The sequence below is a fragment of the Lineus longissimus genome, chromosome 12 (assembly GCF_910592395.1).
Source record: "Lineus longissimus chromosome 12, tnLinLong1.2, whole genome shotgun sequence".
In the NCBI taxonomy this organism is placed as follows: Eukaryota; Metazoa; Nemertea; class Pilidiophora; order Heteronemertea; family Lineidae; genus Lineus; species Lineus longissimus.
In genome coordinates, this window is record NC_088319.1 from 86,345 (window position 1) to 103,254 (window position 16,910).

General features: G+C 43.8%; 2 protein-coding genes across 2 annotated transcripts; one reads left to right on the forward strand and one right to left on the reverse strand.

Moving 5' to 3' along the window:
* Window positions 1-365: 365 nt before the first annotated feature.
* Window positions 366-4,972, reverse strand: LOC135497039 (uncharacterized). The gene is made up of 6 exons (XM_064786699.1): window positions 4,700-4,972; window positions 4,245-4,438; window positions 3,047-3,296; window positions 2,544-2,702; window positions 2,139-2,349; window positions 366-1,840 (listed from the first exon to the last, which is right to left on the reverse strand). The coding sequence occupies exons 2-6, from the start codon at window positions 4,431-4,433 to the stop codon at window positions 1,771-1,773; spliced, it is 879 nt and encodes a 292-aa protein (XP_064642769.1). The 5' UTR covers window positions 4,434-4,438; window positions 4,700-4,972; the 3' UTR covers window positions 366-1,770.
* Window positions 4,973-6,587: 1,615 nt separating this feature from the next.
* LOC135497037 (GMP synthase [glutamine-hydrolyzing]-like) lies at window positions 6,588-16,509 on the forward strand. Its single transcript, XM_064786696.1, has 16 exons — window positions 6,588-6,687; window positions 7,065-7,152; window positions 7,418-7,509; window positions 7,880-8,092; window positions 8,392-8,495; window positions 8,787-8,980; window positions 9,179-9,344; window positions 9,785-9,933; window positions 10,299-10,359; window positions 10,493-10,711; window positions 11,658-11,773; window positions 11,934-12,059; window positions 12,349-12,473; window positions 12,857-12,987; window positions 13,156-13,331; window positions 14,415-16,509. The coding sequence occupies exons 2-16, from the start codon at window positions 7,078-7,080 to the stop codon at window positions 14,514-14,516; spliced, it is 2,049 nt and encodes a 682-aa protein (XP_064642766.1). The 5' UTR covers window positions 6,588-6,687; window positions 7,065-7,077; the 3' UTR covers window positions 14,517-16,509.
* Window positions 16,510-16,910: the final 401 nt, after the last annotated feature.

The window sequence follows — 16,910 nt, forward strand, 5'->3', positions numbered from 1 at the left end:
TACAGTGGTTTGATGTGGAGTGTACAGTGGCTTGATGTGGAGTGTACAGTGGTTTGATGTGGAGTGTACAGTGGCTTGATGTGGAGTGTACAGTGGCTTGATGTGGAGTGTACAGTGGCTTGATGCGGAGTGTACAGTGGCTTGATGTGGAGTGTACAGTGGTTTGATGCAGGGAAGCAAGTTGGTCTTGGTGAACACTTTGCGGAAGCTGCCAGTGACAGACAATGGAGAAGATCCCTGCACTTTTGATCAGGACCAAGTCTGGCTCGCGACCAAGTCTGGCTCGATCAGCCCTTAGAGTAGTATTCTAAGATCAGTCTTCTTCACGAACATTTATTTGTCAAAAAATGAAGAGAAGTTCTCTCAAGTGTTTGAAACAAAATAGACTATCTATTTATTTACAAGGATGCTGCGAAATGTGGAAACATATTTTAGCATAACATGCCCCCCACGTACCTAGTCAAGGACGGAATTACTTAGTTACCATCATATCAAGTTTGATAAAACATGATCTCATATTTTTGTATGAAATAACATACCGTACCATACACTATACACAAATTTACAATGAACTGCTGACAAAAATATTGGTGATTACAGCATAATAACCGGTCAAATTTGACAACCTTGTTAACTTAGGAAAATATATAAGAATATTGTGATTTAATCTGAAGTATGAATGAAATAAAACACATTCTGCCCAAAAGTTAAACGAATTCAAAGAGACTGGATTCTCAAGAACCTTAGAAATCTGAGATTAAGCGTGGTGAGGTGAGTACATGTAGAGAAACAGTGATTCTATTTAACCAATTTTAACTCATTCTCTTTATTGTATTTAAGCCACCAGACCCAGAAGATCATTGCAAAATGAGAAAATGACAGACAGGATGGAACACGTTTAAGATATCACAGCTTGAAGGTTTGTCGCTAGCAGCTGAAAATTTAAAGAAGGTCCAGTTTTGTAGCAGGAATTGCAGTTTGGAGAAAAATGCACTTACAGTTTTCAGCTATAAATTAAAACTATCAAATATTGGGGACAATTTACAGATTTAACACTTTAGCTATTATAAACCAGATGATCGCTTGCTGTGTTACATCAGAACTCAATGAAGCACATCATTTCAAGAACAGAGAGAGCCAAATCTTCCATCATCGACCAAAATGATACAACTGAATCCACCTTGCAGATGTACGCAGGGAGTTCATTCTAATCCACCTTGAGGATGTACGCAGGGAGTTCATTCTAATCCACCTTGAGGATGTACGCAGGGAGTTCATTCTAATCCACCTTGAGGATGTACGCAGGGAGTTCATTCTAATCCACCTTGAGGATGTACGCAGGGAGTTCATTCTAATCCACCTTGAGGATGTACGCAGGGAGTTTATTCTAATCCACCTTGAGGATGTACGCAGGGAGTTCATTCTAATCCACCTTGAGGATGTACGCAGGGAGTTTATTCTAATCCACCTTGAGGATGTACGCAGGGAGTTCATTCTACAAGTATGAAGCAGCCCGGAATGCTCCGAATGCTCCCTCACTAATTGTTTTGCGTTTGGATCCTGAAACAGTCAATAGAGGACTTCCTGAGAAGTGTTCAGTGGTGTAGACAGACAACCCACACAGCCTGATGTATATTTGGTGATCACTGAGCAAGATGTCACCAATCACCTGCAAAGCAGGGAAGCCATCTGAGGGAGAATTGAGCTCTAGGAGCAACTTGAAACTGTTGTGCTACTTGTACTGTTGACTGCTGCCTCACTGGTGGTACACTAACAGCTCACAGCTGTCATGTCTTTTGGAGTGCTACTCTTGGCAGCTGTTTTATCTGTCAACCAGTGCCTGAAAGACAAATGGAAATACTTCATGAAAAGGGATGAATGTTTACATGCGTCATGTTGCTGTGACCCAGCTTAAAGGAAAAGCTCAATTGTTAAGAATTTATGGCTAGAGAGACAATAGCCTTAGATTTCGATATTACAATAAAATACATATTTCCCTGGGCAACCACAATAGTGGTCTTAGATCTCCGCCTCACTGGTCTGGCATCATCCAGGAAAAGCAGTGGAGGAGTATGCTTCACTGGGGCTGTCAGTGCCGACCTAACATTACCTTGATGCACTCAAGCATGATTACTCACTCTTCTAAAGGTTCTCCTCGCTGAGTCTCACGATGCATCACAAATTTATCTGTGTATTCGGACCATTCTGGCCACTCTCCACTCCTCGCTAATAGAGACTCACGAATGGTCGAGTCTATTTTGCTGTAATCTTCGATCGTCTTTGGGATAGTTGAGGGCACGATCTGCTGGTTATTGAGGCGTAATGATGCACCATTCCATGTTGTGATTGCTGAAATGAATGAATTCTATATACCCATATTTCATATTGACAGGACAGAGCAGGTTTAGGTCAGGCAGTTGTCTTTTATCACGGATAAAAATCACCCAAAATGTCTGTTTGATTTCACTTGGGATAAAGTTTAACTTTTCTGAAATTAACTCAAATTATATCGGTCCCTGTGGCCGCTATCCCCAGTGACTTACATGGGTTTCTCTCCGAATAGTATCCTTCACTCGGCCGTCCATACTTAAAGATGACCTGCCCCGGTTGGTTTGTCGGAGGTCGACGGTAACAGTCAATGGTGAGGTAATCATTTTTATCCTCTGCTTGAATGTGGCGTAATGTCCTGCTCCCTGGGATTTCTGGAATTGATGTGACACATTATGATGATATTACAAATACTGGCGTAGGTTGATTCGTCGTGATTCATATGGGCTGTGCTAGGTACCAGTCAAAACTTCCTCTAGAGACAATGTTCCCAGGTTATGAATCAATTTGTCTACCAGGGCTGCGCCAGATACCAGTCAAAACTTCCTCTGTCAATGTGTCTATTTGGACTGTTAAACTTGGCTAGATTCGTTTGATGCATTTTTGTCTGAGGAAGGCAGTAAATTAGGCTAAAAGTGTCCAAAGTTTTGATTCTACCACTGCCCTGATCTAATCTGAGAACGGGGATTTCAATCCTGATCTGGTTCCTAAAACCTACCAACTTTAGTAACTCCCCATCGTGGATTGGCAGCAATGCGACAATTGCCATGTTGACCATCAATATTACGACTCCATTTACTGTCGATGTAGCAGAATGGATCGTGGAGGGGTTCACCGCGCAAGTAGTACTGGCTCATGCTGTTAACAAATCGGTCCTTGTAGTAACGACCCCCCTCTCGTGGAGGTCCGTTTGGATTTTCCTCCTCTTCACTCTTTGGTTTCCCACACATGAAAAGTGGGGAAGGGTCCTGGAATTATTGATCAAAATCATTGTCAAAGTCAAACTGGTATTTTCATTCATCCAAATATGCCAATAGGGCCAATCATCCCAGACAGTCACAACCATAGGGCCAATCATCCCAGACAGTCACAACCATAGGGCCAATCATCCTAGACAGTCACAACCATAGGGCCAATCATCCTAGACAGTCACAACCATAGGACCAATCACCCTAGACAGTCACAACCATAGGGCCAATCATCCCAGACAGTCACAACCATAGGGCCAATCATTCTAGACAGTCACAACCATAGGGCCAATCATCCCAGACAGTCACAACCATAGGGCCAATCATCCTAGACAGTCACAACCACAGGGCCAATCATCCCAGACAGTCACAACCATAGGGCCAATCATCCCAGACAGTCACAACCATAGGGCCAATCATCCCAGACAGTCACAACCATAGGGCCAATCATCCTAGACAGTCACAACCATAGGGCCAATCATCCCAGACAGTCACAACCATAGGGCCAATCATCCCAGACAGTCACAACCATAGGGCCAATCATCCCAGACAGTCACAACCATAGGGCCAATCATCCCAGACAGTCACAACCATAGGGCTAATCATCCCAGACAGTCACAACCATAGGGCCAATCATCCTAGACAGTCACAACCATAGGGCCAATCATCCCGGACAGTCACAACCATGCGGCTAATTACACCAGTCACATTCATAAGTTAATGGGTCCATTATAGTAGAATTGTAAGGCCCCCCCCCCCCCCAATTACTTATTAGCATCTCCTGGGGCACTGACCCATTCTGTTTAAAGCTGGGAGTCCCAAATCAAGATGCCGTAAAATAATGTCTTTCCTCGCCACAATATGGTGATGCTTCTTAATGTAGAGAACACATCAACAACAATGTCTCATGAGAGAGGCAAGAGACACACTGAAACAGATTTGAAATACCTTTTTGATGTTCATGATCTGTTCATCAGTTAGAACTGTGTACTGCACATTAGGTGTGCGAGGTTTCTTCGTATAACCAAGATACATCGCTTTCTTGTCACCATCGGACACTGGCGCTGGTACTTCCACTGTTGACGATGCACACGCTGTCCTCTTTCTCTCATCTCCGGACACTGATTTTGCCGACATATTTTCTGTTAAAAATGAAATCAGAATTTATGATTATTGCCATTTTCACTGCTGTGACGTGCCCTCCTGTAATCTACAGCGGAGGTCAGCAGTCATGGTCATGGACACCAAGGGCCTAGACCACAGACACTGGCCGTGCATCAGCTGATCGTTCTTGGAAATCATTCATTGCCATTGGCATTAGACCTAGACATGATGGAAATATCATTATGAATATGATTCCGATTAAATGTAACTGTCAAGTTTCGTGATCAAAACAAACTCACCAGTTCGTTCCTTTCTCACACTATGACACGAGGAGACGGTTTGTTGATCAGCACCAGGCTGACCACCAGAAGTTAAATGGCACCAGATCTCTCACAACGGACAACGTCAGTCAATCCAGCATCGACCAAGTGACTTGAGATTAATTGAATGTCAACTCATGTGGATTGTTTACAATATGGCTTCCCTGACTACACTGATCTGCGGAGCTATCAACAAATTCCGGGTTGACAAAGTAAGGGGCCAAATAAAGTTAACAAAAAATGAAAAACCCCAAATCCCTGGTAACTAATGAGTGCGGCATTCTTTACACTTTAAATCCTTAATTTAATTGATTATGGTGTACCACAAAATCACTTAATTTTTCATCTTGACACTAGAGGCGCTGATTTCGTTCCTAAGGTGGCACTACACAGTGCGGAGGATGGTATCAAGGTCAGTGTCAAATAGCAAATAGGCCCGGGCAACCGACACGAGGCAGTCTTTCAGTTCCTGCTTAGGCCTCATCATACATCACAGGCACCATAATCCATACATTTCTGGGTTCATATGAAGCCTAAATTGTCTACAGCATTTTCAATGCATTTAATTCATAATAGAAACGGATAGGTGGCGCCACCTATGACAGCAATGAAAATGGACCCTGTCCCCACTATGTTACGCCCCCAATTCTGTAGGGTCTCATTAGGGAGATTTTTTTGTATTCATGCGCGGCCAAGCCCTAACCGTAGTTCTTAAAAAATCATTGATTTCTTGGTCCTCAAAGTATGCCAGTGTTGATTTAGCAGTTGTTTTGGCAAAGACGTGCTTTTTGAAGAGTCTAAAACCTAAAGCGCTACTCAATAGGCGGCTAACAAGAAACTACGCATTTTACTGTTGTTGCCGACGTATGTGTACAATGAACTTGGGATGTGGGTCGGCCCCGTGTTGCAATGCCGTCCAGTGCCAGCTGACCAGTGCGTTTTTCGCTGATTTGTGCAAAATTCAATATATCTCAAAAGTTCATGGTTGACCCTCAATTTTTTTTGTGTGTAGCGTAAGCAACTGTCTTTCACGGGAGAATGGTCACTGTAAGAATTATTCAGGAAGAAATGTATAATGTTTGGGGTTTTCCGTGATTGTCCGGCCCGCGAATTCCCAAACTGAACTGACACTTAGAATAATTTTCGGAGTTCCATTGGCTGATCATGGTCACGTGGTGTAGCCTTCACTGTGCACACTTCTTCAGCGATCTGGAGGCATCCTTGGGTGTGGGTTCGAATCCGCCATTGGGATATTTTTTCTTTCAAAGTGGCTATTCTTACGGTACCGTAACAATAAAAATTTCAGCGATTTTAGGGATCAAACTGAAGATTAGGGGACAAGGATTAGTGTTAGGGAAGGGCTAAGGAAGGGTCAGTGCTAGGAGTAAGGGACAGGGTCTAGGTTAGGTTGGGAGTAGGATTAAGGCTCAAAAGTGAAAATGACCGCCGTAAGAATAGCCAGTAGTGTTCGCATGTAAAATGCATTAGCAGATTAGAGACTGCCGCAATAATAGCCACAGTCTTTTTCTTTTTTGCTTTCATTTATATTATATATCTCATATCATGTATGATAATGTTTTAACATGTATTTTCATTTTTAGATTGTGTCAATTTCATACCACTAATTTCAAATAAAATATTTTCTCAGCCTATTCTTAGTGCAAGAGAAGATCAGGATCACTCTCGTCACTCTTGATTACTGACGAATGATAAAGAATGAAAGACAAGTGTCCTGCCAAAGATCACACAGCAGATGAGCAAACGAGTCCTTCTTTGTAGATTTGACAACCCTAGAACATGTAGAAAGCACATCTACTTTCTTGGGGTACTTCCTCAATCCACATCAAAAAGTCCCAGGGAGCGAAAAGACTTCGATTTGGAGCGACACGACTGGGGGCGAAAAGGTCTGGAAGCGAAACAGCTGCAATTCAACAGAGATAATTTTTACGAAGTTTTTGTTAAATAAAGTTAGTTTTTACGCTTATCTAGTTTTGTTACGTCATATAAAAACAATGAAATCGTTTACTAACACGCCACGTTCCTTATAAATCAATCAGATTTCGTCGTATATTGCGGATTATCCAAAAAACGACTGTCTTATCTCTCATCTCTACTCCTGTGCTAGCTTCCGAGATTAGATAGTCTCGCATTTTATGCATGCACGCACTGCATGCTGATGCTCTATCTCGATGCAGTGCATGCCGGTCCTTGAAATAGTTGCATGCACTGTCTATCAAGCCACTGTGCCAGTTCCACACTCGACTACAGGCTTGAGACTATAGGCCTATCTTTTTTCTTGTTGGACCAGTTGGTTGAATGTAACGATGCTCTCTTCCACTCCCAGGTCCACCTCCAAGATGAGTACACATACAAATGGTTTGGGACACAATGAAAAGGTGGCAATCTTGGATGCTGGCGCTCAATATGGCAAAGTAAGTGTTCGTCATATTATGTGCTCTCATTCTCAATTGACCTTTTTGAATAGGATTGTTTGGGCGCTGCGCTGACCCGCCATGCATATTGTTTGGGCGCTGACCCGTCATGCATTTCGCCTGTAACCAACGGCCACAGTGGCTTAATGTTCGAAGTCGGCTTAGGCCTTCTGACGTGTTCACATTTGATTTCTTTTGGGTCTGATTTGTCTTTGTAGAAATGGCCCATTCGTATATGTCTAAATATCTATTGTTTGCTTGATAGGTGATTGATCGAAAGGTGCGTGAGCTGAATGTGGATACCGATATTCTTCCATTGGATACACCTGCCTTCCAGTTGAAAGAACGTGCATACAAGTGAGTATTTTATTTCTAGAATGATGATGCTTGTTGGGTCTCTAAATAGGCTATGATTTGGTAATCAAGCCTTAGCATGCCCTTTCATCTCAATGTAAGTTTTATGTGGAGTTGGCAATTGTGGTTGACTTGGTAGGCCTGTCAAAGCAATACAAACTCTTATGATGCCAAACACTACAGGCAGAAGAGGAATATGAGAAGATCCGCAGTTGGTGAGTCATGGTCACATTGTGCCCCAATGTACTTCCTCTCAATGTCAGGCCCTTTGGGGCTTTTAACAAGATGAAGACTTGTGTATCTCCACATTTCATATTGCTCTTGTAAATAACATCTTGAGTCAAACGTTACCATTTTGTCTGCTTTCACTTAGGGCAATCATCATATCGGGTGGCCCAAACTCTGTGTATGCTGCCGATGCTCCTGTATACGACCCTGAGATCTTCCAGTGCGGTATTCCTCTCCTTGGAATCTGTTACGGAATGCAGATGCTGAACAAGGAGATGAACGGCACTGTTGAGAAGAAGGTTCAGCGGGAAGATGGCCAGTTCAAGATTTCATTGGAGACAAAGTGCCCCTTATTTAAGTAGGTTGAGTAGTAAATGATGAGGTTGTTAAAGGGCTGCACTCCTCACCGAGAATGTGGGTTCATGTCACATTCAAGTCACTGTGTATTTGTGGTGGCGTTCTCGAGTTGTGAGACATGACAAGGACTTGATCGGCAGACGCCATTTCGCTGCTGGTACCGTGCTCAAGGAGTGAATTCGATGAGCGCACTTTCCAGGGTGGCACTGTGGGACGACCTTCCTGACCAGAGGAACATGCTTGGATTTACCCTAACCCACTCTATAGTCAAACACTATCTCGAGGCATCCTCCATTTCAGGTGTCTTCAGAAGGAGGAAGAGGTGTTGCTGACCCACGGAGACAGTCTCGCCAAACTCGGCAATGGTTTATCCGCGATAGCGTATTCAGGGAATATCATCGCAGGTGAGATATGAGGGCTTAAGGTGTGTTTGTGCTTGGTGTGTGTTACTGTATCACTGTGTGTATCACACGTTCCAGCATGGGTCAATGATGGTCCACTGACTCCCTTTGTTAAAAGCTGGTCCCTTTCTGTCGATTCTTCTAACCTGGCCTGGCAGAGTAATGGAGAATCTTGGTCTATCTTGTTGATTCAGTGCGTGTCACACCTCTGAACGAACAGACATTTTACCACTGTACCTCTCTGATGGCCGTCAGGTTGAAAATATTTTCTTCATGATCGTTCTTTCTCTCCAGGTATAGCAAACGAAAAGCTCAAACTGTATGGTCTCCAGTTCCACCCGGAGGTTGATCTCACAGAACACGGTCAAGTTATGTTCAAGAACTTTCTGTTTGAGATTGCCAAGTGTAAAGGCATGTACACGATGAAGAGTCGCGAAGCTACATGCATCGATTACATCCGACAGACAGTGGCGGATCATAAAGTATTGGTGAGTGGCCATCTCAACCAGATCCAATCCATTGTGTGCATCGTGCCACCAATTGCTGGCTCTCTGAGACTGAGCTCTTCCTGTTTGATGTCATATATGTCCTCAATTTGTTGGAGATGTTGTTAGAATCTTGGCAAGGGCCCTGCAAGGTAGGCAACTGACTGCGCCATCTACAGGTGTTTCATATGACTTTTTCAGATGTTAGTAAGCGGTGGCGTGGATTCGACCGTCTGCGCTGCCTTGTTACACAAAGCATTGAAGGAGGACCAAGTCATAGCTGTCCATATTGATAATGGCTTCATGAGGAAACATGAAAGTCAGCAGGTCGAGGAGTCGCTCAAGAAGCTCGGATTGAAACTACGAGGTTTGTTCATTTCACTCTGCGAGCATGATGAAGTCATTTTGAAGCTAGAGATACAAAGTTACTCAGTCTCAACCTGGGGATGGGGGTGGGGGTAACTGTGTCAGCATCGTGGAGCCCATTTAGTCTTTGTGGAGCAATTGGCTGAACTTCTATTGAACTAGGGTTTGTCCCAATCGAAATTGGTTTCATGAGGGAACATGAGAGTTGAACTATGAGGTTCGTGAATTGTAACATTCATTCAACCGATGGTGGCTCCTGCTCTCTCCAAACTTGCAGCCAAATTTGATGGTCATGTGACGTTGTGGTGGTTTGACCTCGTGCTCGATTCCAGTTTGACCCCAGAAGACCACGCAATCTTGCTGGCAATCATGGGTCAGCCGTTGTGCCCTCTGCAGGTCATGTGTGAAAATGTGTGACCTCAATTTTCATCTAAATTTTAGTTGTGAATGCCGCCCATGCGTTTTACAATGGAACGACGTCTATACCTATCAACAAATGTGACCCATCACGGAAACGCCGTACAAAGGCATTAAACCAGACAACTGACCCAGAGGAGAAACGCCAGATTATTGGTGATACGTTTATGAGGGTGAGTATAACACAACGTAGACATTTGGTGTGATTATTGCATGATAGGCTTTGCATTTGGTCGTGCTATTTGTAGCTCAAGTGCCGATGTACTTTGATAAGTGCGGGGGAACCAAATATATTTAATATTTGTTTCCGACCTGAATTTAGCTCATTTAAATGTGAATGAAAGTCTGGGAAGATGAAACAAAGCTGAGGAAGTTGACGCCACACTCTGTCAAACATGAACGCCACACTCTGTCAAACATGAACGCCACACTCTGTCAAACATGAACGCCACACTCTGTCAAACATGAACGCCACACTCTGTCAAACATGAACGCCACACTCTGTCAAACATTTCAATGATGTTTTCATCTTTTGTAGGTGGCAAATGAGGTGGTGGAGGAACTGAAGCTAAAACCAGAGGATGTTTATCTTGGTCAGGGTAAGTGTGTGATCTATTGTGGGAGACTGTGAATTGGTCAAACTAGGATTAAAAGTTTGTAAGTTTTAGGCCAAATCTGTTGTTTGGTTCTTTTGGGAAAATATCTTAATTTGGCACGTTACGTTGTTTGCAGGAACACTGCGACCAGATCTCATTGAGTCAGCCTCAGAGTTGGCCAGTAATAAAGCAGATGCCATTAAGACGCATCATAATGACACGGAACTTGTGCGCCAGTTACGGATCCAGGGCCGCGTCGTCGAACCTCTCAAAGACTTCCACAAGGACGAGGTACGGCAGATCGGGCGCGATCTAGGTCTTCCATCTGAGTTAGTCGAAAGGCATCCGTTCCCAGGTAAGATACTGCCCAATCAATGTTTCCCTTAAGACACTGTCAGTAAGTTCGACTGAGTGTCACTTTCTGGGGTCACCGAGCTACTTGGATGCCAGCATATTGGATTTCAAGTCCAAAGGACTAAGAAGACTAGAATCCTATTTCCTCCAAACCTGTGCTAGCCATACACAGATAAATAGTCGCATCTAAGACGTCCTTGCATTTGACCTGAAGCATTTCGGTGACTCTGACCAGAAATGAGACTTAGCCTGTGTTCTATGTCCAAATGAACCTGGTCAACATGGCAAAACGATTGATTTTGAGTGGCTGAAATGGTAAGGTTAATGTGGGGTGGGGACAAGCAGCTTTCCTGACAGCTGTATGACTGAGTTGGTCAAGCAGCTTTCCTGACAGCTGTATGACTGAGTTGGTCAAGCAGCTTTCCTGACAGCTGTATGACTGAGTTGGTCAAGCAGCTTTCCTGACAGCTGTATGACTGAGTTGGTCAAGCAGCTTTCCTGACAGCTGTATGACTAAGTTGGTTGAGCAGCTTTCATGACAGCCGTATGCCTGAGTTGGTCAAGCAGCTTTCCTGACAGCTGTATGACTGAGTTGGTCAAGCAGCTTTCCTGACAGCTGTATGACTGAGTTGGTCAAGCAGCTTTCCTGACAGCTGTATGACTGAGTTGGTCAAGCAGCTTTCCTGACAGCTGTATGACTCAGTTGGTCAAGCAGCTTTCCTGACAGCTGTATGACTGAGTTGGTCAAGCAGCTTTCCTGACAGCTGTATGACTGAGTTGGTCAAGCAGCTTTCCTGACAGCTGTATGACTCAGTTGGTCAAGCAGCTTTCCTGACAGCTGTATGACTCAGTTGGTCAAGCAGCTTTCCTGACAGCTGTATGACTGAGTTGGTCTCGATCAATCCACTCTAAAATAGTGATGATTTTTTTTGTCATTTTCTTTGTAGGTCCTGGTTTAGCCATTCGAGTCCTTTGTGCCGAAGATGCATATATGGAGAAAGATTTTACCGAGACGAGTATAGTTTTGAAAATCATAGTTGAATTTAATAGAGCAGTAAATAAGGTGAGTTACCTGGTGGTTATAGATCAGGCTTAATTAGCTTCAGACCAGCTGAACAAAGTAATTGATTTTTCTCTACTTCTTCATTCTTTTTGAATAAGTGATAGCATTTTGACAAGGTCATTTCTATTTTCAAGCCCATCTTCATATTTTTAATCTCCAGCCAAACACGTTTCTCACACGAGTACAGCGAGCCACGTCGGAGACAGAACAGGCCATTCTCGAGCGAATCAGTGAAAATGAAGATTTCGGTGCTGTCTTATTACCCATCAAAACAGTCGGAGTTCAGGTGAGTGGGATATTTGTACTTTCCAATCAACAGCTGAACTTTCTTCAGTGCTGCCTATTCACACTGTACACTTTCAGGGCAGAAGATAACCCCCGAACTGTGTCTTTTGAAGCATGAAACTTGGCCGAGAACCCTCCATTTTGACAGTATGTGTTACAGGATTCCTGAGATTTTGTGAAAAACTTCAGCTCCCTATCAAGAAAATCAAACTCAAGCTTTGCTAACTGAAGTTGAATCTACTGCTCGATCCAACCTCTAAACTTAACCTCGTTCCCTGTCTTCTCCCTAGGGTGATTGCCGGTCGTACAGTTACGTTGCTGCCTTATCAAGCTCACGAAATCCGAATCGAAAGACGTGGGAGAATCTCATGAGCCTCGCCAAAATCATCCCTCGAATCTGCCACAATGTCAACAGGTGAGTGTCTGCAATGACTGACTGTCGAACCTCTCTGTTATGGACACACTCAGGACTGACTGTAATACAGAGGTGTCCTGATTACAGAGGTCAAGTTTAATGGTTCAGCCAATTTGGGACCAAAAGCCAAGTCTTTAGTGGAGAAGTTTTTCTGCTCACTATGTGAGGTTGCAGTGTACCTGCAGAGCTTGAAGCTTAATCTGGCACCACCTGGTGGTGCTAAAGATGACTAATGACGGTGCTTGAGTTGTGGTGATTGTGCGAAAACAAGGACCACTGCCAGCATCTCGGGTGAAAATATGAATTACATCCACAGTCTGCATGAATATATAAACTCTGATCTGATCCTGATCATAATCCAAGTTGTCTATTCTTTCTTTCAGAGTTGTATACATATATGGTGGTCTTGTAACGGAACCTGTCCAAGACATCACGCCCACTCTCTTATCAAAAGGGGTGCTGAGCACGCTCAGACAAGCTGACTTCTTGGTGAATAAGGTCCTCCATGACTCGGGTAAGTAACACTCCGTCCCTGGTCTTGTAACCAAGGACCTGTCTAAGGACAGTTGGCACTCCAGAGCCCAAAATAATACGGACACAACAGAAACAAATGGACAGTAAATGGAAATATCCCAAATTTAATCTGGAAAGGTCTTTCCTCATATCTGTTTGTCTATTTCAGGTTATATGGGGAAAATTAGCCAAATGCCTGTGATTTGTGTTCCAATCCACTTTAGCCGCGACACAACATCACTGAAGCCGCCATCTTGTCAGAGATCTATCGTCATTCGGACGTTCATCACAGCTGACTTCATGACGGGGATCCCTGCTATGCCTGGCCAACAGATTCCAATGGAGGTAAGAAGAAGATATTCTCCACTATATGGCATTCTACCAGTTGGTTTGTGACAATGATGTCATTCTCTGCATTGTGACAAGCTTGTAGCTGCATTGTGTCATGGGACAGGTATTTCAGACTATCCTTGCATACCTATAAGCATGCACCAGACCTAGGTCCAGTGTAGTGATGTGTACCACGAGGCTTAGGGGACGACCCACCTGCCAAGTGTAGTCAAGTGTACAACATGGCTTAGGGGACGACCCACCTGCCAAGTGTAGTCAAGTGTACAACATGGCTTAGGGGACGACCCACCTGCCAAGTGTAGTCAAGTGTACCACGAGGCTTAGGGGACGACCCACCTGCCAAGTGTAGTCAAGTGTACAACATGGCAAGTGTAGTCAAGTGTACAACATGGCAAGTGTAGTCAAGTGTACAACATGGCAAGTGTAGTCAAGTGTACAACATGGCAAGTGTAGTCAAGTGTACAACATGGCAAGTGTAGTCAAGTGTACAACATGGCAAGTGTAGTCAAGTGTACAACATGGCAAGTGTAGTCAAGTGTACAACATGGCAAGTGTAGTCAAGTGTACAACATGGCAAGTGTAGTCAAGTGTACAACATGGCTTAGGGGACGACCCACCTGCCAAGTGTAGTCAAGTGTACAACATGGCTTAGGGGACGACCCACCTGCCAAGTGTAGTCAAGTGTACAACATGGCTTAGGGGACGACCCACCTGCCAAGTGTAGTCAAGTGTACCACGAGGCTTAGGGGACGACCCACCTGCCAAGTGTAGTCAAGTGTACCACATGGCTTAGGGGACGACCCACCTGCCAAGTGTAGTCAAGTGTACCACGAGGCTTAGGGGACGACCCACCTGCCAAGTGTAGTCAAGTGTACCACGAGGCTTAGGGGACGACCCACCTGCCAAGTGTAGTCAAGTGTACAACATGGCTTAGGGGACGACCCACCTGCCAAGTGTAGTCAAGTGTACAACATGGCAAGTGTAGTCAAGTGATTAGAACTGGGCAACAGGAGTCAAAGATAGAAGACAGATATTCTGCTGGCCAAAAGATACATTTGTCTTTGTGATTTGTTTCAGGTCGTTGACCAGATGGTATCTCAGATCATGACGGTGCCAGGGATATCCCGGGTGATGTATGATCTTACTGCCAAGCCGCCTGGCACCACCGAATGGGAATAGGACCACACACAGTTTATCCTTTTTGTGTTTCGTTCAAAGCAGTAGAACCTTTCTTATGGACCCCACTGTAAAGTGGTCACCCTCTTTATTGGGGACATTAAATTTGGACCCAAATTGGTTGTATCTAGTCAATTTCAACGTTGAAATCTGGACATCCATTTTCTGGTCACATGGGAAATAAAACCTGTGAAGCATGGGTACCAGTGGTGACATCTATCATCAAGAGGTAGCTTCACTACCCTCCTCTCCTCATGTGCTGTAGAAAGGATAACACAGGTGTCCATCAGTACATCTCACCTCATGACATGGCTTTCTCCCCTCTTGCCCCTATCTTCATCTCCTAATGCTTCCTCGCAACATAATAGATGTCGCCAAGGGTGTGTCTGAGGGGGATATCTTTACTTGTTGGCATCCTAGGAGGTCCTTAAGAGAGGTTCTGCTCTTCTGTAAACCCCTTTATTTCCGTGAGCCTGTGACACAATCACAGACTTTAGGGGAAAGAAAATGTTTCACTTAATGGTTTTATCATTGGAAAATGCACCCAGATGCTAAAATAAATGGTTACAGAATCTGAAAATAATGTTTTTGCAAACATTTGGGGCGACGAAAATAAGGGGTTTACAGTGGTTTTTTAGCCTGTTTACAACCGCCCCAGTGCTTTCATTGTCTTGTTTGTTTCATATTCTGGAGTAAGGCCGGTTAGACAAAGAGACCTGCCCAAAGTCTCACACCTTGTGTGGGGTTTGAAGCATGACCCTCTTGACTTCCAGCCAAGAGCCTGAGACACGAGTCAGCAGCCCCTCCAAACGCCTATGACATACAATGTAGCTTTAAGTGGTTTCGGCATTTAAGAAAATAAGGTGGAAGTGCATGAGTTTCGTGACTGGAGCTCCACGTAGTTCCAGTGGAGTTAGGGTTAGGTGCAATGACTGCCAGGCAAACCGCCCAAAGATAACATGTGAAATATTGCATACCACAGTAGCTAGCTCAGCAGAAATCTCCGCAGCTGATACAAAATTACAAAAAACGCAGCTTTTAATGAAGTTTGGCTTCATTCCAGTGAACTGTACTCATCAAATTCATCAGCTGTTCACCATCTTGGTTGTGATGGTTTTCAACAGAGACCTGGTAGATATTAGACGCAGATGTATTCCGAGATGTAAACACCATAGTTCACACTGTGGTGTTTTCTACCTGGCCACCAAGAGAGCAGACGGTCGGTGTGATTGGTGAATCAGCGTGAACATCATTGGAGCATACCGGTGCTTGTGGAGACGATCGTTAGAGTGGCATGTTTCTTTGCTTTGATGAGTTGTATTAGGTTTGAGGATTCGATTGTAGATAGAAATGTTTTCCTGCAACATGAGGAAAAAAAGATTATTGTGTCTGTCGTGATTTGGTTTTTTCAAACAATGAATTGGGAATGTTTACCTACAGAGTTTCTGTTGCAGCAGGACATCTGAAAGGAGAGCATTTGTCTTTCCCAAAGCAGCCCTCTAATACCATTACATATAGATTAGAGCAGCCCTCTAATACCATTACATATAGATTAGAGCAGCTCTCTAATACCATTACATATAGATTAGAGCAGCCCTCTAATACTATTACATATAGATTAGAGCAGCCCTCTAATACCATTACATATAGATTAGAGCAGCTCTCTAATACCATTACATATAGATTAGAGCAGCCCTCTAATACTATTACATATAGATTAGAGCAGCTCTCTAATACCATTACATATAGATTAGTTATATTGGCATTTTGCCTCCTTTTGAACACAGTCACAAAATAATCAGCTCACAAAACTCTGCAGAAACAGTGTGCTGCGGACCGCTCAAGTGATGTCAAAGTCAAGGGGTCACGATGATAATATACATTATTGATTATGTTTTGTGTGAATTTGTATATTTGCTCAGTTTGCCATCATTCCCAGTTGGTTTAATACGATGTGTAAGGATAAGAGTGACCCAATAAAGTTTGGATTAAATCAGATCGTGTTCTTTGCATTCTTCTTCTTGAGAGGATGCTCAGTCTTGGACAACTCCACGTGGCATATGTTATCCCCTTCCTTGTGACTTGGCCAGGCAATCACCTTACCTGTTGCTCTACCTCATTGTGTCCAACGAAAAAACCTCTTTTTTGGCAAAGAAAAACTTTTAAGGTGCAATATGGAAATACCATTGTTACAGAACGTCCTATTCAAAAACTGGTTCCCCTCCCCACGCACCCTTGCTACAAATAACACTTGCGATGGATATTTTGAAAGCATTTTGCCTGATTCTTTAATACTGACCCCCAACTCCCTGGTGTCAAGTATTGACAGGTAGCTTCTGGTGCGTAGTGCAATAATACATGACATATGAGAACTTCTCACTGTGGTGCAATGGTAAG